Source organism: Symsagittifera roscoffensis, chromosome 3 (assembly GCF_963678635.1).
Source record: "Symsagittifera roscoffensis chromosome 3, txSymRosc1.1, whole genome shotgun sequence".
Lineage (NCBI taxonomy): Eukaryota > Metazoa > Xenacoelomorpha > Acoela > Convolutidae > Symsagittifera > Symsagittifera roscoffensis.
This window is the reverse complement of record NC_087064.1, coordinates 22,848,167-22,874,409: the sequence shown is the minus strand read 5'-3', so window position 1 is coordinate 22,874,409 and position 26,243 is coordinate 22,848,167. Positions and strand designations below refer to the sequence as shown.

The following is a 26,243-nucleotide window of genomic DNA, read 5'->3' as shown; positions in this document are numbered from 1 at the left end:
AACCTTGACCGCGAGGCCAGGGAACACATGAGTGAAGGGTTGGAGGTCTGGATACCGAATGACGCGACGCCCTCCTTGCGCAATCTAGAGACCCAACCTGTACGTCCTCTGATGGATGTGGTGTTACCAGGATACACACCAACCTCGACCTCGAGCGGTAGTCAGGTGAGTGGCGCCTCATCGCGCCTGAAGGAGCTGGGCGAGAAATTGCAGCAGCAGAGTCGTGAAAGAGCGACAAGGCCAGAGCTTCCACCGACTTGGAGGGAACAGCCGGTCAGAAACGTCGTGATCGCGAGCTACAAGAAGGACACAGAGGGGAACTACCACAAGCATAGTCGGCTGGACTGGAATGCGGAACAGCAAGCCAGAAGGGACTGCTTCCACGACGCAGCCTGGGTGCAGTATCTAGCGCCACCTCGTGTGCCAGAGGGTGCGGTTCACCTGATTATAGGGGACAGCCTGGTGCGGGTGTTGACCCAGATCCGGTCACATTGGCAGACGGGGGTCTTGAGTTTCGCTGGAGCTGCTACGCCACAGATGTTGGCAACTCTGGACATGCTAGGAATGACCAAAGTTTACACAGTCACCTTGATGGTTGGGACCAACGACGTGTCGAGAGGAGAAGCAAGGAAAGTGACGAGGCTAGGCGACAAGATAAATTGCCTTCTTGAGGAGCTGAGGATCCAAATGGATCCCATCCTGTTGACGATATGCACGGTCCCCTATAACATGATGTTTGATCAACACTCCCTAGAGATGAACCAGAGGGTGCGGAGCCTGAACAAGGCGATCAGAGAAATACACCGAAACAGTGTGCTTCCTCTCAGGCTGTTAGACGTTGCAGAACGCATGGAGAACAAGGGATTCCCTGAAGACACCTCGAAAGATGGAATCCATTTCGATAGGCCAAGGGGAGCTGAGTGGCTGAACGACGTCTTCCAGGTTCACATAAACACGCTAGAAGCAGACCTGCTGGAGACAGCCCAATTCACTTTAGGGCCACCTCCCAACCCGCCATTCCTTGCCTCGAGGGCCTTGGCTGGTCGATTGGGAGCGAGAGTTGATACTAGAGATAGCTCGAGGAGCAATCAGACCCGATTGCAGAGTGCCACACCAATGGAGTCGGAGGAGGTAGAGTCATCAACACCTCCGACCTCGGCGATGTCCTCCGTGGTGGTGGCAGATGGCAGGAGAGAAAAGAAGTCTAGGGAGACTACCCGCTTGAGATATCCTGAGAAGGTGAAGGAACTGGATCTAGAGACTTTGGAATGCAGACGAGAGTTGGCGGAAACCCTGGGGATTGAACGAGTGTCGCATGAGGACTTGAATAGACATCATTGCGTAGACTGGTTGAAAGCACACGAGGCGCATTTCTCGAGAACGAAGTTAATGGAGACTACAGACCTGACTGGAATTCCCACAAAAACGATCATGGGACCCATTAACTACAGGCCTCTTAAGCAGCTAGGGAGTCCTGGACTTATAGCAGAACCTCCCAAGCACCGAACTGGCATCGCCAGGATCAAGTTGGCAACCCCGGCGCAATTGAAGGTAGTAGACAAGCTGCTCAACCCGGGGGGGATGGAGTTGCCTGACGCTGCTTACGAAGGTCCAAGGCTGGCAGAGGATCCCAGGTACGGGAAGCCCTGTGGTGGCACCCAATTGGCCAAGACTCTGGCAGTTTATGATAGAGCAGATCCAGCTGCTGCAAGAGTGATCATTGTGGCGGGATCAGACTTCGAAGGAACGTCTCCCAAGTTGTTCTGGCCGGAGACTCTGGTATACTCTTTGCCAGGAGCCGAATTGAACCAGATGTTGACCCTAGTGGTGGCAATAAAGTCGGAGATGCCCTGTGAACCTGAGCTGTTATTGTTTGCAGGAATGAATGACCACCTGCACGCGATGGGACTTCTTGAGCAACTGAAGGGCAAAGAGATTCCGACATCAAAGAAGATATGGGAGGCTATTCAGGCTTTATTTGCGGCGATGAATGAGGTACAAGAGAACGTAGCCTCGAGATTTGGGTCCAAGACAAAGGTGGTGTTTACCACATCCCCAGGATACGCCAGCATGCCACCCGCCCTACAATTCGTGTATGCGGTCTTAATCTTGATAGCGGAAGGGAGTGAATGGCGGATTCTGATGGCAGCCCCCAATCGAGAGCTGGAGCCAGTAAACTTGAGACTTTACAGATCAGAATTACCAGCGGCATGGGCTGACATATCTCATGCGCTGAGGGGCTTTTACGGACTAGCCGATGTCTTGATTGTATTGGATGAGGTACTCTTGCTAGAGATATCGAACTTTGCTAGACAACTCAAGTTCAGCCCAGTCATCGGGGACGATCACCCGGCGATAAACCAGTTGACGGCCAGCCTGTGGTTCCGGAGTATGGATGTGAAAGTCGCAAATTCCACCAGCAGGACTAGAGGACCCAGCAACGAGAGAAGAAATGTGGTCGAGACGGAGAAACAGTTAGAATCGATGAAATATCGCTTGACCCAAGAGAATGGCTGGTGGCCATTCCTGACACCAAGGCTGGAGAACGCCACGAATAAAACGAGGGAGGAAGCACCACTCCTCGTGAAACAAATCTGGAGTTTTCTAGAGAAGCAACTGGAGCTAGCTGAAAGGAGAGACATGACGGTGGTTAGATTTGTCTCGGCCGCCAATGAAGTGACGATTGGAGGATTTTGGAGAGAGCACGCCAACGGCGAATTGAAAACTAGGAGAGATTACGAGATTCTCAAGTTCTTGAGTCCTTGCTGGGAGAGAGAATTCTTGGCAGGAGTGTTCGGCACCACGGCGACTATCTTCGGAGCCTTCGTGCAGGAGATACTGGGCATGCCCATCAGCCTGCTCTTGGCCCTGTATTTGGTCTACCCCAGATACTTGTTCAATATGGGTCCAGCATATATGTTTAGTCGGGGAGTGGAGACACTTCGAGTTGATGGGTATCTGGCACTAGTGCTCTTGACCCATGGGGAATTGGTGTCGTTTCATCGGTTAATGGAATATGGAGAACCTCTGTCTATGGGGAAAGTCCACACGAGCATTGAAACCAGCTCCTACAAGTGCGCCGCAGGGTTGAAGACACTGCTGGTGCAATACCTCATGATGCAGAATCGATACATGACGGGTGAAGATGAAAACCCAACCTCGAGAGAAGAATGGGAGAAGGCGAACAGAGGGATGCCTCTGTTAACGGACCTGTGTCTGGCAATGAGGTCGGACCCAATGGGGATAATCCGAGGTCTGGAGGAGGTGGTGACCTGCATCTATGGTCCAGCAGTAACGTACGCGTTTCCAGATCCCCTGGTGATAACGTATCGTCACTCGGTGACGCACTTGAGTCTCATCAGCGTACTGGATGGTGCAGCACTGAATTGGTGTCAGCAGGAAGTGCTCAGGGCGCGTATGAGCAACACGGTACTCTTCGGAAAAGTGAAAGATGCTGAGATGATGGTGTGCAATTTCAGGGGACAAATGCAATGCAGAATGGGAGGCAAGCGAGAGGGCCCTATTGAAATGTATCCCAAATTCTGGAACTTGAACCCATTGACGGCGGACGGACGAGAAATCTTGAGAATTCCTGCCTGGAAGGAGTGCTTCGCACTGGTGAAGAGGGAGCTAGAGACCATAATGGAGAAAGAAATCCTCCCGGCAACCATGCCTGAGTTCCCAATAGTCAGGAGGATGACCTTAGGTATGAATAGTCCCTTGGTAGTTCCCTCCATAATGGCGAGGATGAGGGCGGAGGAAACGCAGAAGGATTTCACTGATGGCTGGGACCCCCTGTTCATTGGCTACACGGCGGCGGTCTATTTCCATACCAGCGAGATGAAGGTAAATTCGTGGACGACGCAAGCGAAAAAGAGTAGAGGTTCGCAGCCCCCAGGGTATGAGGTGAGGAAAGTCTTGAGAACTCTTGAGAAGGAGGGACTTGATAACATGTTGCCCATATGGGATGATGGCAGGATGATCGTGATGGAGGGGCACGTCGCACTGGTGGACGACATGAAATTTGCCACGAGAAAATATAAGGCGCCCTATGGCTTGGAACAGGTGGAAATAAGACAGGAAGGAACAGAGCTAGATGCAGCAGGTCAACTGCACGTAGCACTGACGGAATACAAGAAGCTGGATCCTGCGACACCATCACCACTATCCGTGGACACGCCTGGAGACAAGAGGAGCGGACCCGTTGAGGATCGATTCAAAAGAATTCTTGAGAGAAGAAGAAATGAATCGGAGGAAGAAAGTATGGATGAAACTCTCAGTGAAGCTGGAGAGGACATGGAGGTGGGGAATACACCTGAACCAGGGCCATCAGGGGAGGAACTCACCACTCAAGAGCTGTTGAAAGACTTGAGCGAAGAGAATTGGGCAGATACTGCCACACCACCTCTGAACCCGTCCCCGCGGAAGAACCTAGAATTGCCATTGGCAGGTGAGACCTTCAATATGGGGATGTTACTCTTGAGCTCGGAGGAAAGGGGGAAGAACACGTTCGAAGGGAACAGGGACATATTCTTGGGATCTCTCGAGGATGACGCTTGGCAGGAGTTCCTGGAGGAATTCAATCGAGAAGTGGGCAGCGAGACGACGCTGGACAAGTTCAAGAAGGAACTGTGGGACGCAGTAGTAAGATTCGGGGAACCGCTCCTGATAGGAACGGGCCTGGACGAGAAAGCAAGAAAAGAGCTGCTGAACAAGCTAGTGGAGCTGAGGAACGCACGATCGAAGACTAGAAAAGAGAAATGTGAGGACAGCTCTACTCTGAAACGAAAAACTGTGGATAAAATGGTTGATGATATAAAAAGGGATAAGGTTGGGACTAGTAATATGATTAAAAGTACTAATATCCTTAAGGCTCGAGCAGGGGGGAGGCAAGAGTTGGAAGGAGTGGATGGAGAGGTAGAATCAATGATGATAGCCACCACACCCTCGAGCAGAGACGTGAAGACTCGCAAGAGGAAGAGAGAAGTGGAAGGATGGGGTAGTCCTTCAGTGGATGCTGTTTCGGAGGGAAACTTGAGGGAGACGGCGCCCATCGTTTTGGCCCGATGCAAGACGGCGGCATACAAGAACAGCTCGGAACTCAGGAAACCACTTGAAGTAGAAAAGGAAATAGAGGTTTCCACCAGTTCTACGTCAGAAGAAGACTTCAAGCCTCAGAAGGTAAACGTGAAGAGAGGTTCAACGAACGGACAGGTAGGGGAAGTGGAGATCGGCAAAGAATGGATCTCGAAGGCACATCAGGACATGAGCAAACAAGTGACGAGTGATCCATTGGAGAGGAACAAGACGAGGAACACTTCCCGGACGTGGTGGGTGGCCCTCGAAACATTGAAGGAAATGGAGGACTGCTTGAAGAAGTTGGATAGTGGAATAGCTCGCAGGCGACGCAATTGGGCCACCCAGCAGAAAGCCGAGGTTAATAAGATAGAGATGGCGAGTCATCTGAAGAGGTCCTGGCAGAGTTTGTTGAAGGATCATTTTGAAGAGGCGATGAGAACATCCTCATCAGCACCGCCACTAATGGCGAATCCCTTCGTTAGAACTGCGGGACAATTAATGTTCACCTGGAGTCTGGTGGGAATAGAGTTGGAGACATTGACCTCGTATGACAGGCTGAAGTTGGGAAGCAAGAAGCTAGAGGTGTATCAGACACTGATGCAACACGTGGCCAGGGACAATTCAGGCTTGAGCCTGGCTAGAAGAAAAGATGCCACATGTTTCTTGAGATGGACAATGTCTATGATGTCTGATAGCACCATCCTGGCATGCCACCAGAGAGCAAGTGGAAGTAAAACCATGGAGAGAAGAGTCTCAACGATCATCTTGAACGTATATCAGAGTACAGGAATAGAGAAAGAAGATAGCTCCAGAGTATCCTTGGAGAACCATCGAAAGCTGGACGAGGTACGGAGGTTCTCTAATAAGAAGTTCGAGGAAGAACATGATGTTCACCGTAACCTGGCCTCGTCAGAACAATACTCGAGACTCAGTGAGAAGGGGGAATACCAATATGTGTCTGGAGTGATGGGAATAGCCTACAATCCCTTCTTAGACTCGGAAGCTGGAGGAGCCCACAGAAACCATGAGGTAGCGGAGCTACTGAAGTTTTGGACAGAAAGGATAATGGAGATAGACGCAGTGGAGAAAGAGGGGCCGAGCCTGGGCCTGATTCTTGAGAAAACACCAGAGGTGATAAGCATACCGCGCTCAAACAAGAGAGTTGAAGTGAACATGGGCGGTGGAAATGGCTTGTTAACCACGAACTTGGGAGTGATATGGAAGCTACTAAGACCCTCCTGGTGTCCACATCCCCATGCGAGTCTAATCGAGGAAACCACCGAGCGAGTGAGGTTAGCCCCAACGGAAGATGAAGATCTGGCGAAGTTGAGTGTGCTACATAAGCTAATCACACCCCAGATGCAAGAACCAAGCGAAAGGACGAGCGACCCCGGGTCAACAAAGAAATTGGAGCCGGGTAGCTGTCTGGATTCGACGTGTGGGAACGGAGAGCACATCTGCGATGGACGGTCATGCGTCAGAATACTGTCGTTTCAAAAAGAAGATCTGGTCACTTGGTTCGAAGACATCACAGAAAGGGAGAAAAGTGAAGTGCAAATAATAGCGGAATGTTACGCGAGAACCACGGTGAATATAGCGACAGCTCTCGGATTCTTCTCGAGAATGTGTGATCTGCAGGCACTGGAGAGACTGGAGTCTGAGCATCATTTAGTGACGGCGTTGAGCGTAGAATCATGGCCCGGGGTGTTGCAGGTGACTCAAAAACACATCCGGAGCTGGAAGGTTGGTCTTGAGGCGGAAATGGGATTTCCCTTGAGCGAAGCTTATGGCTTGCCATTGAACGCGAAGTCGCTGATAGGGTCAATGATGGCCAACTTGTGCGGAAGTCACTACCCGCTACACATGGCGATGGTGGAAGTGTCCAGCCAGAGAATACTGGTGGACAAGGTCTTCTCAGTGCCCAAGTGCGTGAGGTTGGCTCGGATATCGCATCACTCGCACAAGTTGTTGAGAAAAATCAAAGGGACAGTACCAAAAGAATTGAGAGATGACTTGAGCGAAATCTGGGGAGAAGATCTTCTGAAGTTGGAAAGAGAAAACACAAGCGATCACGAGAGACAAAACGTGATCGGGAAACCTGTGGGAAGTACTCCAAACCTGGAAGACAATGACACGATGCACGAGAAAATGATGGAGCTTGAGCCTCTCTTGGAAGCCTCAGGGGAGCGTAATCTCAGGAGCATTGAGATCTCTCATGGGGAATGCCCATGCCACTGTTTGGCACAAACGGTGTGGTATCCAGATCACAAGAACCTTTGCCTGGTGTGGGATGTGGAAGAGATTCGGTCGATCGGACTGCCGGATCACCGGCAGAAGGTGACGCTCTTAGTAGTGAGCACGATGTTAGCTCTGAGATGGATAGAAGAGAATATAACGAAGTATCGGGAGGCGACGACACCAACGGCTGAGTCAATATACGCGATAGACTACAGCAGGAGACTTGAGTTGTTTGAGACTGCGTGCAAAGTATTCGCCATACCAACGGAAGTCAGGCACGTATGGAGTCGCTTGAGGTACTTTCCATGGTTTCGGGCGACACTGACGTCTTGGTTGTACAGGGCAACGAAAGATCACATGAGAAAACATCAAAAGGAGTATCGACAGTTCCAGGCCGAGATTGGGCCGGAAGCTTTCAAGAGACCTCTGCTAACCCATCGTAATGCGATCACGACGGGATGGAAGAGAGTGGGTAAGATGTCTAGAGACAATACCAAAGCGAGGGAGTCGATACTAGAGGAAGACCTGGCGAAGAACGTGAGCTTGAGCCTGCACAACTCCTTTTGTTTGAACCGAGAAGCTAGGGTGAAGGCACTACCCAACCAGGCAAAGAGATTGCAGGAGCAGAGAGAATGGATGCGATCTTATGAACAACTGAAGGCTTGGGAGGAGATTGTGATTAGTTCCGATGATGAAGAGGAACTGTTGAGACAGTTTGCCGCATCTAGCACTTCAGGATGCAGTACATCCAAGGCGAAGAGCACGAGGTGAATGGGCAAATCGGATGGATCTTGAGTCTTGAGAGGGAAGGGGGGCTTGAGTGTGAATCCGAGTGAAACTTGGATTCACGAAAAAGAAATTTTAACAAAGTAAATATTGTTACTAATATACTATATCTATTATATAAATCGAAATGCTGCATGACAATTTCCTGATTGAATAGGACAAAAGAATTTTTAAAATGATTGGCTTGAAAAGCGAAAAATTCAAAGGTGCAGGTAAATGCAGATTTTGATTGCTGTTTAGCAATAGTGTGAAAATTTTAAATGGTCGTGAATTTTGGGGTGTAGATAATCTTAAATCTGCTGCAAACTTCTGTAAATGACCACTGGCACTGTATCTTGAGCAACACTCGGTTTTTCTGGGACTCACTGGCGGAAGACAGCGCGCGATGAGGACATCGATCTCGAGTCCGGGGAGTATGTGCCAGTCGGTCATATTTGGAAGTTTGACCTTGAGAAGAGCAGAAAATACTTGATTTTGGAGAGAAATTTTATTTTTCAAAAATTCGAATGGAACATGTCATGCACGATTTTCTCGCGACAACTGAAAATCAGAAAAAGAAATCAGAACAATTTTAGAGCAATTGCGGGAAAGTTAGAAAGTAAAAACGAGTGGGAAATTGCTATTCGCAATTTCCGTCTATATATAATCGAGAGTAGAGCTGTCCTACTTGAAATAGAAGACAGAGTATCCCCGAGAGAGCGATTACTAAAGTTGGACCAGAGTGAACCTTCAGCGGAAAGGCGGACAACTAGAGTGTCCCAACGGTCCAAGAGAACTCAAATTCTAGAGCATGAACTTATCCTTGCTGTCCAAACTATAAAACATTAAACTTCTCTTAGTTGTTTATTTCTTGAGTTAGTTACTGACTGGATTATTTTCCCAATTCTTGAGCGTGCTGCTATGTGAGTACAAATTTAATTTCTAGAGTGTGTTTTATGATTGTTATGTTGAGATAAGGCGAGTTTTAGGTTGATCCATCTGAAATGGATCAAAGTCACACTGTCTAATAAAAAGTAACCTAACGGATTGTTCCAACCCGGTTTTTAACGGCGTTCATGTATTTTGGGTATCTAGAGACCTAAGTATGGGGACGTTTCTAATTCTAGAGTGGGGGGATATTTTAGTAGTAGCCTTTAAGCTGTAACGGGTCGTAGTCTCATGTCATAAGCGAACCGAACTGGCTCCGACCGTTCTTGAGGTGGGAAAACACAAGAGATAGTGCCCCTGACCCTTGAGCCAGTGGTTATAGGGCCTATTTTTCTTAAGCCTCATGTGTGACTGCAGTAGACGAATGTTACAAAATTTCGAAATTGATTCGGTAGCGTATATGAATGATGTGGTAACAATTCGACAACCAGTGTTTTTCGTAGCTAATTTTTAAACCCAAGTAGCGCCATGCTCTTGTCATCTAGAAATATTTATCTATCAGGAAAATTTAAAAAGCCTGGAAAAAAGAGGTCTTTTGTCATGATACTTTTTAGAGATCAAACCATATTTCAATGTCTGCTCGTTAAAAAAAAGGATGACCGTCTGGTGTTTTCACATCAAATGAAAACTTGTTTGGCTTTTTAGCACTTGATGAATTAACCAAACTGTGTGTTTCCTACATTTTCTTGATATTATTTACGAAATAGATAATTTTCGAAGTCGTCTTTGCTATTTATTGAGCGTCATGCTGTACTTGATGTATCCCAAGTGGTGCGAAGCTCAGCTTCACCTTGTGCAAAGTTTTGAGTAAATGTCTGAATTTAGGCGTTTTAGAGAGTAAAAATTGCGCTTAATCCATTTGTGTATAATGGGCCATGGTGTGCACTACTTAGCGGTATCTGTTGTTAATAATTTATTGTGCTAGTACTTCTTTTGTAATCCTTACCTTTTGTTATTTTAGAACTAATAATGTCATACTATAAAGTCCTAAACGTAGAGCGTGATGCAACTGAACAGGTAATGGACAAGGATGATTAAATATGGAAATGGCATTCAAGTTTTTTTTGATGATTTTAAGTGTCTTGTGGAAACTTTTTTTGGTTTTGGAAACATATTTACATTGTTTTAAATACTTCAGGAAATCAAGAAGGCGTATCGGAAACTTGCCCTTAAATACCACCCTGATAAAAATCAAACTGACAAAGAAAATGCAGAAAAGAAGTTCAAAGAAGTTTCGGAGGCGTACGAAGTTCTAGCAGATGCAAATAAAAGAGTATTATACGACAAATATGGAAAAGAAGGTTTGACAAGAGGTCCACCTCCAACACAACAACCAGGAAGACAGTATGACATGTTTGGCGGACCACAATTTACTACTGGTACGTATCGACGATAACAAACACTTTTCTTACAGATCTGTAAGAATTGAAACTGCTTTTTTATTCAACCATAACATAACTTTTAGACTCCTTTCCATTTGAATTTGAGGTAGCGCGTTCGCCGTTGCACTTTGAGGTTCGAGTCCCAGCCGTACCTTGTTTTTTCATGTATGAATATGATGTTTTTTGCAGGGAAAATGGAATTGTCGGAATTAATTTTCTCTGTTTGTCTTATGTTTATCTAGGTTTTTTTTAGTAGAGAGCAATTTCCCTTGTAGTTACAAGTGTTATCGATTAACTCCTGTAGTTTTAAAATTTTTGCTTCTGATTCTGATTTTTGCTTCTATTGCTTTTTTCCTTTTTTGTTTTACTTTTCTTGTTTTCCTTTTTTTGCTTAAAAGCTTTCTTCGGCCTCAATAGTTTTGGCTGATATGAATAATCAATTTTTTATGGGCAGAAAATGATTTGTTATTTTGGTTGTAGTGTAAAAGATAGGTTGTAGTGTAAAAGTTATAACTTAATCGCACGTATCTTGCCATGTTTAAGCATTTTTTCGCAACAGTTAGGCATAACGTATGTGTGCCTGGTTAAGCTATATCGTATATATTGCAATGCGTAAGATTTTTTGCGCTTTTCTAGTTTGAATCTAGTGTTTGCTTCACCGAGCTAAAAAGTAAGGAACACAAAAATGGGATGTTATCAGAGTTTTCCCAGGGGTTGCACGTTTGGTCTTCAATTAAGAATGCCAAATCCTTTTGGTGTACGAGATGAGACAATTTTTGTGGCGTTTTCAGAAAACTCAACTTATAAAATAATTTACAAAAACTTGAAATTCCCAACCCAGTAGTTGCGTGCTGTCAGATTACTCTCAAGGATTGCGAATAATGCCTCTAAATGTGACCGCTTAAATCCTTTTAGTTTTCGAGTTATGACGTGTTTTATGATTTTTTTTTTAATTTTTCAGAAAACTTGGTTTAAAAAAATCGAAAGATTTGAAGTTCCTAGTCTTGTAGCTGGGTGCAGCGAGGGTACTCTCAGGAGTTTCAAGACAGAAAGTCTGCGCCCTAATGCGACTGCTCAAATGCTCTCAGTTTTCTCGAGATTTTTGTGATTTTTCAAAAAAAAAACTTCCAATCTTAAATTTAAAAATTGTTGTCAAGTTTTGAAATTCTCAACACTCTAATTGGGGACTGTCAGACTACTATCGGGGGTTGCGAATCTCGTTTCTAAATATGACTGTTCATTTTTTTGTAGTTTAAGAGATATGACGTGTGTTGTGATTTTTAAAAAAATATATATCAGTAAACTTAATTTCAGTTTTTTTTTTCAAATTTGAAATTACCGACCCTTTAGTTGGAAGCTGTCAGAGAACTCTCAGGGGATTGCAAGTCTTTCCCCGAAATATGACTGCTCAAATCTTTTTAGTTTTTGAGATATGGCGTTTTGTGATTTTTTTTTCTAAAAATTTTAAGCCAATTTAATTTTTTTTTTCAAATATCAATTGAATTTTGAAGCTTTCTTCCTCGTATTGACGGTAGGCGACTGTCAGAATATTTTTATAGCTCCTAATATTTTCTCCAAGTATGAATGCTCAATTCTTTGTAGTTTTCAAGGCATGACATTTTTTGAGATTTTTTTTTCAAATTCCCAACGCTCAAGTTGGGGGTGCCAGAGTTTTCGAGGGGATGGCGAATCTCGTCGCCACATTTGACTGCTCAGGGCTTTGTAATTTTCCAGATGTGACGCTTTTATTTATTATTATTTTTTTTTCGAAACTTAAATTTAGAACTTTTCTCAGAATTTGAAATTCCTAATCCTGTAGTTAGTTACTGTGAGATTTCTCTCAGGATTTGCAAATTTCGTGTCCAAATCCGACTGCTCAAATGCTTTTAGTTTCCAAGATGTGACATTATGAATTTAAAAACTCATAGACAAAAAACTCATTTGAAATTACGAACCCTGTTATTGGGTAGTGTGGAGTACACTCAAAGTTTCAAGATTTTTTTTTATGTATGCGGTTTTTTTATGCTTATACTAAAAGCTTATTTCACGTTGTTCGTTGTTTCGCGAAAGTTTTTCTGCAGTTGAATTTTCCATTAAAAAACAGTATTTCTTATGTTTTTTTTTTCGATTTAGTTATTTCGGTCTCCTTTTCTATGCGCTAGCTTGCAATACTAGGCTTGCGTTGCATTTCAAGTGATGTGGAGCTCCGCGTCGCCTTCTGATGCTTGTTTTTACGATAGAATTTAACTGCTAAGACACAATATCTGAAGCCAACTTCTACCTTAGTTTTGTTGTTACTTGGCTTTGAAGGTCTCCTTGGATTATGTTAATCTATTATATGTTTAAATGCGGGCTTCTCTATCTCGCCACGTTTAAGCTTTTTCAACGTATTTTTTTGGCATGTTTAACGAAAGAATTTTTTCACGTTTAAGCTATATCGTATATTGCAATGGTTAGGATATATATATTTTTTCGATTTGCCAGCCTGAATTTGATGATTATTTCACCAAACTAAAAATAATCTCCACAATAATGGGATGCTGTCAGGGTTCTTCCAGGCTTGCGAGTTTGACCTTCAACGATGAATGCTCAACTCCTTTTAGTGTACAAGATACGAAGATTTTTGTGATTTTTTAAAATAATTTTCAGAAAACTCAAATTTCTAACCCTGTAGTTGGATGCTGCGAATCTGGACTCCATTTATAACTGCTCGAATCACTGTAGTATTCGAGGTTTTGACGTTTTTTATGATTTTTTTTTAATTTTCACAAAATTTGAATTTAAAATTATTCAGAAAATAAGAAAATCCCAACCTTGTAGTTGAGTACTGTAAGGGTATTTTCAGGAGTTCACGTTTGCAAATCTTGCGTCCAAATGCGACTGCTCAAATTATCTTAGCTTCCGCTGACTTTTTTTTTTTAAAATTTTGGTTAAAGAACTTAGATATAAAAATTTTACAACACATGAAATTCCTATCTCGATAGTTAGGCTGTATCAGGGTACTCCCAGGGATGGGAATAATTGACTTCAAATATAACTGCTCAAATCTTTGAAGTTTTCTAGATATGACGTTTGATGGTTTTTCAACAAAAAGATTTTTTTATAGAAAAATTAAATTTTAAGTTTCTCATAATTTAATATTCCCAAGGCTGTAGTTGGGTACTTTCAGAGTAATCTCAGGGTTTGTGATTTTTGCGTCCAAATATGACTGCTCAATTCTTTGTAGCTTTCCAGATATGACGTTTTTTTATGGTTTTTAAAAAAAATTGAAGTTTCTAAATCGAAATTCCCAACGCTGTAGTTGGGTACTAAGAGTACTCGCAGGAGTTCCAAGTCTTGCGTCCAAATGAGGTTGCTCAATTGCTTTGGTGTCCGAGATGTGACGTTTTTTTGTGTCATTTGAAAATTTTCCAAAGATCTTAGATTTCAAAAAACTTCACAAAGCTTTATGGTTTTTCAAAATTTGAATTAAAAAATTTTGCAGAAAAAACGCTTTGCAATATTTGAAATTACCAACCCTGTAAATTGGTTCTACTAGAGTACTTTTCAAAGGATGCAGATCTCATTTCCAGTATATGCAGTTTTTTATGAGTTTTAAAAAATTCGAAGCACTAGAGGTGCGTTGCACGCTAGTATTATTTAAGTTGCAGCATGATACGTTCTTGCAAGGGCAAAATTAATTTATTTTGTGCTTCATTAAAGGTTTTTTTTCGGATCAACGGTTGCTTGTCCAAGTACTGTCGGCTTACTCGACGCTTGATTAAATTTGTTGCCGTTCTAATTGAAAACTGGCAATTGTGTATCTCCTTTCTCGACATCTTTCGCCTCAAAACTAAATACATATAAAAAAAATTTGGCGGTCATAGATTTCAATATTTTATCGACTTGCAGGCTTTAGTCTAGTTTTTTTGTTGTCTAGCCTGTGATGCTCTGTTTTTATGCTTAGTTACCCTTGCGTAAGCATGGGTATTGCAATCGGATACTCTACTTTTCCCCCGTAAATAACTTAATGCTCAATTTTATAGGAATGGTAAATTTGAAGACATGCTCAATTTTACAAAAACTTGAATAAAAATACTTTATCTAGGTAGTAAATAAGTGGAGTACGTTTCGGGCATTAATTATTCTTTCAAATGAATTTCTTGAAAAAAGGTTGAATTTTTTTTTATTCGTGGTTTTCGGGCTAATTTCCGCCGGTTTATTTTCCGTTCTTAATGTCATTTATATTATCTGGTACTAATTTTTATCGGCCTAGTTTGTAAAGCATGGATTGGTTTTGATTCTCATTTTCTTATATTATAAATAAAAGTTCTGTAATTTGTCATTGTATCAAGTCTCATTTTGAATTTTTTTTGGTTAAACCGTTCCCTGTTTCAGCTTCTGTTGTATCGTCTTAGTCAATTTATTTTGTGTACTTTCAAAGGCCAAAAAAATCCTGTTTGACAAAATCAGGTATATAAAAATGTATGGGATTGGGTTTCCTTTTTTTTTACTTTTTTGAAACGGTTTTGAAAGTTATTCTTTTTTTGCAAACTTTAGTTCGGTATAAAAGTACTTTATCGGTTTTCAAAAGAGGTTTATCAATGTAATTTACTTCTACTACTCTATGTGGCTGCATACTGTCGTAGTCTCTTTTCAGTCTACCCTAGTCTACAGCCTTCGAAAGTGCCTGCTGGGGAAATATTTGACTCACATTTTTTTCTCAAAATTAACTTCTGAGATTTTAGGTTCAATGGATAGAACGGGTTATGATAAGCTCACCTACTCAATCGGCTATGCCCGAATGTTTCTTCAGGAAAAGTTATAGCCCTAGGAGTAGTCAAATATTTGATTTTTGACTATTTTTTCGAAATTTGCCTTTCCGTTTTCTCGACTGTTTGATCGTTCTCGGCCTTTTTTGAACGCTTTAAGATTTTGGGTGCCATTGAGTTAACGGGTTGTGGGAGCTCTACTGCATCATCGGCTCTGCTCAATTGTTTTAAACAAAGGTTATGGTGTTCGGAGAAATTAATATTTGGTTTTTGTGCCATTTTTGAAACTATTTGACTTCTCCTGAAAATTACCCTGCCAATTCTTGAGTTAATTGTTTAATTGCGAAACCTGGTTATGGGAACCTTCTCTGCTTCAGTGGCCAGGACCTTCTTTTTGCAGAAAAACGTTTCGAACTTTGGAAAGTCAAGTTTTTGAACTTCGATCGCTTTTTAGTAACTCTTTGGCTTTTCTTAGAAACTACCCTATCAAATCTGAGATTAAGGGTTCGATCGAAAGAAGTGGTTGCAATTATTTTTCGTACAGAAGCGGCGATTCTCTATTGTTTGTTAGAAAAGTTTTTAGTGTTCGCAATTATTTTAGTAGCGAAACAACTAGGTTTTGGGCTGCCCATTTCATCTCGCATCAGTATAAAAAAATCCAAAATATTAAACAGCTACCTCCACTTTTAGGTGGGAACCTATTTATCTTTTATCGAGATACGAAAATTTTAGTTCTCGTAGTTTTTTTTAACATTCTTACTTATGTTTTATGGTTGTGTTGTATGGCAAGTGGCGCGAAGCTCCGCTTTGCATCTGTGTTCGAATTCATGTTTAAATCATTATTTGGAATTGTTTGAACTTGCACAGCAACCGGCTATCCTTGTTAATATTCGCCCTTCAGGTATTTTTGCACTCTTTTTCATAGAGCCAGCAAAAATTTTTTCAAATTGAATTAGCTCCATCAGAAAATTGTCAATTACAACTGATTCGTGAAAAAAGACTCGATGTTTCTCTCATTGAAAACTTAATATTTCTGCTCCACTCTTTTTAGTCAAGAAGATGTCTTTTTTTGCTTTCTTAGAGTTCACTTACACTTTTCACAGTCTGGTGGCTTAGTGTTTGCTGAAATTTCATGAGAAAAAACACGAACGTATTTCTTGCATTGATATTTGTGGATTAAATATGATTGAAAAATTAACCATTCGCTTTTCAGGATTCCATTTCCGCGATCCTTTTGAAATGTTCAACGACTTCTTCAAAAACGACCCGGTGTTTGACGACTTGTTTCCTGAGTTCGGAAAGTTCAACAATCAACACGAGTTCAAAAACCACGAGAAGACCCGACGTTTCTCATCTGGACCTCGGATGGCGACGAACTCGTTCTTCGGAGGCGGCTTCGGAGGATTTAACGATCCCTTCTTCTCCTCTTCTTCATTTGCTTTTCAATCTAGCTCTAGTAGTTTTGGCGGAGCTCTAGGCGGTGGGAATTTCACGCGAAAAGTATCAACGTCAAGCCGGATGGTAAATGGGAAGCAAATAGTGACCGAGAAAGTGACTGAGAACGGAGTGACAACGGAAACCGTCCGAGAGAACGGACAAGTCATCTCACAGAAGACTATCACAGGACCAACTTCATCAACTATGAAAAGCAAGGCAATCGGAAAGAAATAAACTCAACCATGCCAAATCAGACAAATTAAATCAGATCAACTTTAAAACTCCTACTGGACCGACTAATTTTTGTTCTACGTGCTTTTTTCAGACATTGCCCAGTGTTATTGTTGTTTTATAATATTCACTGTATTTCAACAGTATAAAGTTAAATTAAATGTATACAAATGTGCATTATTTTCAGTTTTTAGATAAATTTAGAATAAAATCGAATTTTTTGAACAGATCAGACATGAGGGGAAAAATTGGAGCTAAGCTGGGTGGCAGTGAACTGAGAAACTTCTTGGGTTGTTTTTCTGAAACCTTCAGAAGCCACAAAAGGACTCAGTTTTTCGTTTTAGTCTATTATAACCCCTGGGCTAAACATGGGGTATTGCAAGCGGGTACAAGACTTTTTTGCCTTGTTCGCACATTAACTCGATTTAAATTAACTTATACTTCGTTGATTACCCGAACGTATCGTAGCGTGATAGTACGATGTTGTTTTTAACCAACCCAAGTCACAAATAAAAGTGCTACTTGTGTCTGCTCTTTTGAATCAGTAGGCTGCATTAGCAGTATGATATTATGTGCCTTGACATGTTATTAGTAACAAGTCAGCGCAGTTGATGCTTTTTTAGTTCATCTATTAAACCGGAAAAAGATAATTGTTTCAAATTACAGTATAATAATTAAAACCCCTTTTCAAAAATTTTCCAATTTTGAAATGCATAATTTACACGCAATTTGATGTAATAGTTTGTAATTTATTAGTTGCAAAGTTAGTGTTAGTTGTTTACTTGGCATGTTGTTACATGCAAAATTGAGTTTTAGTGATTTTTAAAGCTTTTGTGCACCCCAATCTTTGCCGCTTTCGCGCTCGTGTGGGCGAAGTCGCAGCTTCGTCTGTGTTGATTGTTTTCATTTGGTCTAGATGACGCGTCGATGCTTGGGAAGCCAAAGACCTGCGGTTTGAGTGAATCTTTCGGATTATTGTGTTTGTGCCAGCAATACTGCGTCTACCAATCGAGTTCCATAGTTTTTTGCTAAGTGTTTTTAACTATTTTTTTTAAAAATTCAAATTACCCGTAATCATGACTTATGCTGAATACTTTGATCATTGGTTTTTTGTTCCAACAAATTCTTGTAAAAATTATGATAGTCAAGAATTTTTTTTCAAGTTATTCAACTTTAAATTGTGATTCTTGACTTTATTGAATTCGTGAAATAATTTACCTTAGATTCCATTACAATGAAATGCTGTTCATCTTAGATTTTGATTTTCGGTTCAGTTTTCCGAAATATGTGATTGTGGTTTTGATATATGCTTAGTTTGTTCCGATCACTGAAAGTGAGAGGAAACATTGACTTCGAGTATGTTTTTAATTTTAAAACAGTTCACGCTAAATCATGTACCTTAAAAAATCATTGGAATTTGTTGAGTTTTAAATCAAATCTAAACCATTGTAGTCGTGATTAAAACTACATATAACGTTTGCCAATAAGTTTTCTCAATGTCGAATAAAAACCGGCTTGAATTTTTGATTTTTAATCTAATTTCGTTGTTCTTTTGGTTTTTCATTTTTGTGGTCGGAACTGCCTGTGATTCTTGCAGATAAAAACAACGGATATCGTTGTTTTTATGGAGTAAATGAACCAGTCAAAATTTAAATCCAACAAAAAATGAACAGAGTTTGAGAAGAGTATATAAACCAGCCGAAGTATTACATCATATTAATGAAATTTGCATATTTTGGTAACTGTTCATAATTATCGTTACATATAGCAAATACGTATCACGGCTGGTTGATACTTCGGCTGGTGTATATACTGCTGTTATTATATTCACTCGCTTTCAAATCCCAGTAGTGTTAAGCTATGCTTCACCTCTGTGCGAAGGCTTATGTATCATTTAGAGTCGATGGACGTAGTTCAGACTCTTAAATGGGTCGCGATTGTTTTTTTTCCATGAAAAGTCTTACCATGAAAATTGTTCAGGCTTAAACTTACTTTTAAGCTTTAGGACCATCTCTTCTTAAGAGCAATGAACGTAGTGAGTGATCTTATATAGGTTTTTGCTGATTATTATTGTTTTTCCAGGAAAAAGTCTTAAAATTTGTTCACGGTCATTTTTGATTTTTCGTGGTTTGACTTGTGATTTCTTTTTAAGTTCAGTGCATTTCCATTGTTAAAAGGAATCTCTACTATCTCCACTCCCTGCACAATCTCCACTATCGAACATCAAAATTGTAAAGGTCACGAAAAATGTTATCTACTTCTAAGTTCGAAAATGGAAATTATTTATAAGATTTCCCAGCCAAATAAAAGTTTTACTTATTGATCCACTTTTTCAAATTGGTTTAATTTTAACATAAAAGTGGCCATCATAGATTGTTCTACAAATTCGATGAGCTTTAATGCCATCTATTTTCGTCTTCGAATTCCAAAAGTTGAAGATTTTTGAACAGAATTTGGTTTTTTTTTCAGTGTCCTTGCTCCTTGCGTTTATTACTCTTTTCCAACTGTCAGTTGGCTAAGTTTTTATTGAAAATTTGAAAGCTGAGATTTTTCAAAAGACAAGTCAGTATTTTATACGTTAACTAGCGTTCATTGACTCTTTTCCAACTGTGTTGGCCATGTTTTTATTTGGCAAAATGCAACTACATCTTCAAATGGAGATAGATTTGGAGACTGAGTTTTGATGCTGCTTTTAGTTTCCAGCGAGTTCTTTAAATTTTTTTTGTTTCAGCAATTTGCGGATGCGCAAATAGCCCTATTCTTTTTTAGTTAAAGTACATGTATTGGCAATGGATCATTATTATTGCAGTGGTAAATTTTTGTACACATGCAGGAAGTCTAATAACGTCAAAATTATTCGAGGTTTGTGCATCTGAACGATCTGAATTACTTTAGTATTTCTTTTTTATAGTTGTCTTGCATTTCTTAACTCACTGGTTCTTAACGCAATAGCAAATCTATAGATGCTGTTCTTTTGTTTTTTTATTCGAGACACAAAAAGCTGTGAAGCGTGGGTGAAAAATTGAAGCGTAGTGAATTTTCGGAAATTATTTATGAGCGATAAGTCTAAAAATTTGATATTTAATTTCTTTGTTAAGCACGAATTACTTCTGATGGTTTTCGAATATATGTAATTGTCGAACACGTAAAGCAAAAATTGTGAATAACATGTATGCTTCAATCTTAAAAAATCAGCGTGCAGTTGAATCGGTAGGCTGCGGAAGCAGTATAATATCATATGTGCTTTGATATTTGATTAGTAAAATGTTAACACAGCTGATGCATTTTTAAATCATCAAATGAACTGAAAACACTTATTCATTTCAAACATCAGTGCAATGATAATAAGCTCGATTTCATTACACTTGCGAAGCAATGTGTTATAGTACGAATTTTCTTTTTTTTCCAACCAAAGTCGCAAATATTGTGGCAGATTTTGTTGCTACTAATTCGCAATTATTGTTGCGACTTAAAGCAACAATATTTGCTGCGTCGAATTTGCTGCATCGAATTGGCAATAAGATATTTTGTTGCACCTTTGATATTTAGTTGCACCTTTACAGCTTACTGATAAAATGTGCTTTGACATTCTAATAGTTATAAGTTTACACAGTTGATGTATTTTTAATTCAAGTGAACCGAAGAAAGTTATTTGTTTCAAGTATCATAAGAAAAATAAAATCTGGATGTCACAAATTTTCTAAATCAATATATCTTGCAGTTTTTGAAATGCATAATTTATGCAATGCGGTTTTATGATTTGCAATTTTTTACATGCAAACTTGTATCTTTTTGTATTTGATGCTACTTTTGCTACATCGAATTGACAATTTATTAGCATATGTAGCTTCCTTGTTGGTGGCTAGGTTTTGGGGGTTTTAGGCTTCCGTGGCTGAATGGTTAGTGTATGAGACTCAAATTTGCTAGGTCGCAGATTTTTGCTAATTCGAGTTTTTGCTAAGCCTCGAGTCTTTGCAAGCTCGAGGCTTATTTCTACTTTTTTTGATGTCACTTGATAGAGCTTCTTTTTGGTCTTGTTCTCGCAAGTGTTGGCGAAGCTCATCTTCGCCTATGTGTAAATTTTCCAACTCAATGTATCTCGCAATTTTTTTGAAACGCATAATTTATTCATTGTTTGGCTTTATGCTTTCCAATTTATTACATGCAAACTGTCTTTGTATTTGGTGCTATTTTGCTGTATCGAAATGGCAATTTATCAGCATATGTAGCTGCTTTATTGGTAGCTAGTCTTTGGGGGATTTTAAGTATTCTTAGAGGAGTGTTAACTGCGTGAGACCCAAATTTGCTAGGTCGCAGATTCGAATCCGACACGTAGCCGAGTTTTTGCTAATTCGAGGTTTACTTTTTTTTTTTTCATATTTCACTAGATAGAGATGGTTTTTGGTCGTGTTCTCGCAAGTGTTTGCGAAGCGCAGCTTTGCCCATGTGTTTGATTAATAATAAGTGTATTCTTTTTATATAAAGCTTTTTAAAAATGGATATACTTGATGTCAAAAAATAATTGATATACGAGAATCGATAAGTTGAAATAAGCCCAAACTTGCGATCATAAAGTGAGTAGGAGGTATTGACCAGGTATGCGTTTTTCTCAAAAACTAAAATAATTAGAAGACAGTCAACCGTGATAGTAGTATTGTAATCCGCCGTGTGTCCTTAGGGGGGGGGGTCTTTTCGACGGTAGGGGTATTTGGGGTCCTACCAAAAGTAGGGTCCAAAAGGACCCATCTTTTTTAAAGACCCCAAAGTACCCTGCCCGAAATAAAAAGACCCCTCTCTTAGGACACCCGGCAGACAAAATACTTTGGTATTTATTTTCGCGCGGTGGTTAAATTTAATCTCTTCCAAACTTTCCCACTGTTCAACTAAATAAGTTTGAGACCCCATTAAAAAACTGACCTGCTTGAGAAGGAGGAAGGACGTGACAAATAATAAGAGGGTAAGAAGGTAAAGAGGACTTGATAAATAATAGATAAAGTAACATATAAAAAAAAGAAAAAAATAAAACAAAAACGGAATGTTGACAGGAGTACGGATAGGAGAGCAGAGGAAGGGTTTACGGCCACATCCGCATGTCGTCTTCGGGATCCGACCAAGGGACATGAAGAATACTGACTAGACGCTCCATTTGAAATTTGAAGCGCCACTCAGTACTCTCGAATCCCGCACCCAGAGACTCGCACAGCCAGAAATTTTCCATGCTCCCCACATCAACACACACATATTCAAATATGCCCTCCTTTTTCTCAAATGCAACCTCAATGTAATGCAGCTTAAAATTCGCTGCAGTGGTGGCCGGGGTAAACTCTACGGTCACACCAAAGATATTTTTGCCTTCGTGAGTTCCAGGTCCCACATAAGGCAAATCAATGGGTGACTCGTGGAGACCACCAAGGGGAATATCCATCTAAACACATGAAAATAGGTTGAAATCATTAGTTAGAAATAGGAGTGAGTAAGTGGTATCTAGAAGGTTACTTTCATTTCCACTGGCTTGAAATTCAGCAGGTCGGAGAAGTGCTGGAAAAAAAAATGAAATTGGAAAAACGTAGAGTTACTTCAAAAGACTTGGAAATTATTCATGAAATTTTTATTACTTTGAAAAAAACCTATCCGGAAAACACCAACCGTCGAAATTATTTCTTAACTGCATGTTCACTGTTCTTCTTCTCAACTACTAATGATATAAATTACGATGTTGCTATCAAGTTGAGACCCTATGGGGGTCTGATCGGTATAGACAATTCTTCTTTGGATAAATATTTAAATGATTCGAAAATTTTACGAATGCATGCTATTTTACACGATGCCGCCGGTTTTGTCCGCGAAGTTTATAACACTGGTCCCACATACTGCTATGTTTTACCATGGAAATGCAACAGTAGTTTGATTGGTCACTTGAGTGGAATTACGTTTTGTTTGTATATCAAACTGAAGAAACCGAAACTTTACCATTTATTAGAATGCTGAAGGAAAAATCAGTTGTGTTGGATTTTGAGGGATTTCGACACCAGAAAAACTTATTTATAGTAAAAGAATTAGCTATAACAACTTCCGACTACAGTGATTCCCTAATTTTTCTACCTCCAGTTAATTTCAATTCCCTTCCAAAATCTGAACAAAAAGCCTACAACTGGCTGACAAATTATTTGCACGGACTTCATTGGGATAGCGGTGATTATTTATACCTGAATTTGAACCAAATCATTCAAAGTTTTGTCTTAAGAAACCCCAATGCTGTATTCTACGCCAAAGGAAAAGAAAAAGCTGATTTTTTATCCAAATACTTAGACCGCAAAGTCGTGAATCTTGACGATTTGGGCTGTCCACGAGTCGAACAATTATATTTCAAGAATTTTGTGCATTGTAACAAACACCTACCGCACCATAACTCTAAAAATCATTGTGCATTAAAAAAGTCGAAAGCGTTCTTTGATTGGTTGAAAAATGAGTGTCAACAACGAGCGTCAGGTGAAAGTGGAGACATACATATCTCCAAATTCAGTTCTTTGTGCTTGGATGACACCAGAAAGTAACATAAAGATTTCATTGACCAGGATTGAACGCATTGATTGTAGAGGCCAAGTAGTTCAACTAAAAGAACAAGTTACACTTTCTGAAGAAGAGTTGTGCACTTTGAGGAGGTTCAACAGTATAAAGTTAAATTAAATGTATACAAATGTGCATTATTTTCAGTTTTTAGATAAATTTAGAATAAAATCGAATTTTTTGAACAGATCAGACATGAGGGAAAAAATTGGAGCTAAGCTGGGTGGCAGTGAACTGAGAAACTTCTTGGGTTGTTTTTCTGAAACCTTCAGAAGCCACAAAAGGACTCAGTTTTTCGTTTTAGTCTATTATAACCCCTGGGCTAAACATGGGGTATTGCAATCGGGTACAAGACTTTTTTGCCTTGTTCGCACATTAACTCGATTTAAATTAACTTATACTTCGTTGATTACCCGAACGTATCGTAGCGTGATGGTACGATGTAGTTTTTAACCAACCCAAATCACAAATAAAAGTGCTACTTGTGTCTGCTCTTTTGAATCAGTAGGCTGCATTAGCAGTATGATAACATGTGCCTTGACATTTTATTAGTAACAAGTCAGCGCAGTTGATGCTTTTTTAGTTCATCTATTAAACCGGAAAAAGATAATTGTTTCAAATTACAGTATAATAATTAAAACCCCTTTTCAAAAATTTTCCAATTTTGAAATGCATAATTTATACGCAATTTGATGTAATAGTTTGTAATTTATTAGTTGCAAAGTTAGTGTAGTTGGCTTTAGTTGTTATCTTGGCATGTTGTTACTTGCAAAATTGAGTTTTAGTGATTTTTTAAGCTTTTGTGCACCCCAATCTTTGCCGCTTTCGCGCTCGTGTGGGCGAAGTCGCAGCTTCGTCTGTGTTGATTGTTTTCATTTGGTCTAGATGACGCGTCGATGCTTGGGAAGCCAAAGACCTGCAGTTTGAGTGAATCTTTCGGATTATTGTGTTTGTGCCAGCAATACTGCGTCTACCAATCGAGTTCCATAGTTTTTTGCTAAGTGTTTTTAACTATTTTTTTAAAAATTCAAATTATCCGTAATCATGACTTATGCTGAATACTTTGATCAATGGTTTTTTGTTCCAACAAATTCTTGTAAAAATTATGAAAGTCAAGAATTTTTTTTCAAGTTATTCAGCTTTAAATTGTGATTCTTGACTTTATTGAATTCGTGAAATAATTTACCTTAGATTCCATTACAATGAAATGCTGTTCATCTTAGATTTTGATTTTCGGTTCAGTTTTCCGAAATATGTGATTGTGGTTTTGATATATGCTTAGTTTGTTCCGATCACTGAAAGTGAGAGGAAACATTGACTTCGAGTATGTTTTTAATTTTAAAACAGTTCACGCTAAATCATGTACCTTAAAAAATCATTGGAATTTGTTGAGTTTTAAATCAAATCTAAACCATTGTAGTCGTGATTGAAACTACATATAACGTTTGCCAATAAGTTTTCTCAATGTCGAATAAAAACCGGCTTGAATTTTTGATTTTTAATCTAATTTCGTTGTTCTTTTGGTTTTTCATTTTTGTGGTCGGAACTGCCTGTGATTCTTGCAGATAAAAACAACGGATATCGTTGTTTTTATGGAGTAAATGAACCAGTCAAAATTTAAATCCAACAAAAAATGAACAGAGTTTGAGAAGAGTATATAAACCAGCCGAAGTATTACATCATATTAATGAAATTTGCATATTTTGGTAACTGTTCATAATTATCGTTACATAACAAATACGTATCACGGCTGGTTGATACTTCGGCTGGTGTATATACTGCTGTTATTATATTCACTCGTTTTCAAATCCCAGTAGTGTTAAGCTATGCTTCACCTCTGTGCGAAGGCTTATGTATCATTTAGAGTCGATGGACGTAGTTCAGACTCTTAAATGGGTCGCGATTGTTTTTTTTTCCATGAAAAGTCTTGAAAATTGTTCAGGCTTAAACTTACTTTTAAGCTTTAGGACCATCTCTTCTTAAGAGTAATGAACGTAGTGAGTGATCTTATATAGGTTTTTGCTGATTATTATTGTTTTTCCAGGAAAAAGTCTTAAAATTTGTTCACGGTCATTTTTGATTTTTCGTGGTTTGACTTGTGATTTCTTTTTAAGTTCAGTGCATTTCCATGGTTAAAAGGAATCTCTACTATCTCCACTCCCTGCACAATCTCCACTATCGAACATCAAAATTGTAAAGGTCACGAAAAATGTTATCTACTTCTAAGCTCGAAAATGGAAATTATTTATAAGATTTCCCAGCCAAATAAAAGTTTTACTTATTGATCCACTTTTTCAAATTGGTTTAATTTTAACATAAAAGTGGCCATCATAGATTGTTCTACAAATTCGATGAGCTTTAATGCCATCTATTTTCGTCTTCGAATTCCAAAAGTTGAAGATTTTTGAACAGAATTTGGTTTTTTTTTCAGTGTCCTTGCTCCTTGCGTTTATTACTCTTTTCCAACTGTCAGTTGGCTAAGTTTTTCTTGAAAATTTGAAAGCTGAGATTTTTCAAAAGACAAGTCAGTATTTTATACGTTAACTAGCGTTCATTGACTCTTTTCCAACTGTGTTGGCCATGTTTTTCTTTGGCAAAATGCAACTACATCTTCAAATGGAGATAGATTTGGAGACTGAGTTTTGATGCTGCTTTTAGTTTCCAGCGAGTTCTTTAAATTTTTTTTGTTTCAGCAATTTGCGGATGCGCAAATAGCCCTATTCTTTTTTAGTTAAAGTACATGTATTGGCAATGGATCATTATTATTGCAGTGGTAAATTTTTGTACACATGCAGGAAGTCTAATAACGTCAAAATTATTCGAGGTTTGTGCATCTGAACGATCT

General features: G+C 39.8%; 2 protein-coding genes across 3 annotated transcripts in view; both read left to right on the top strand.

Annotated features, from left to right (window-relative positions):
• Nucleotides 1-17,047, top strand: part of LOC134841892 (dnaJ homolog subfamily B member 6-like) — a 463,167-nt gene extending 446,120 nt beyond the window's left edge. The window contains exons 2-4 of one of the 2 annotated variants that reach the window (XM_063857957.1): nucleotides 9,993-10,047; nucleotides 10,169-10,409; nucleotides 16,377-17,047. In XM_063857957.1, the coding sequence (XP_063714027.1) occupies nucleotides 10,000-10,047; nucleotides 10,169-10,409; nucleotides 16,377-16,834 (747 nt within the window). In that variant the 5' untranslated portion in view covers nucleotides 9,993-9,999 and the 3' untranslated portion in view covers nucleotides 16,835-17,047. Of the gene's footprint in view, nucleotides 1-9,988; nucleotides 10,048-10,168; nucleotides 10,410-16,376 lie in introns of both variants that reach the window. The other variant, XM_063857958.1, reaches the window with a different exon arrangement.
• Nucleotides 17,048-26,132: 9,085 nt separating this feature from the next.
• The window catches only part of LOC134841633 (inactive glycosyltransferase 25 family member 3-like), a 34,652-nt gene continuing 34,541 nt past the window's right edge, over nucleotides 26,133-26,243 (top strand). The window contains exon 1 of the mRNA XM_063857664.1: nucleotides 26,133-26,222. Within this exon, the coding sequence (XP_063713734.1) occupies nucleotides 26,139-26,222 (84 nt within the window). The 5' untranslated portion in view covers nucleotides 26,133-26,138. The remainder of the gene's footprint in view (nucleotides 26,223-26,243) is intronic.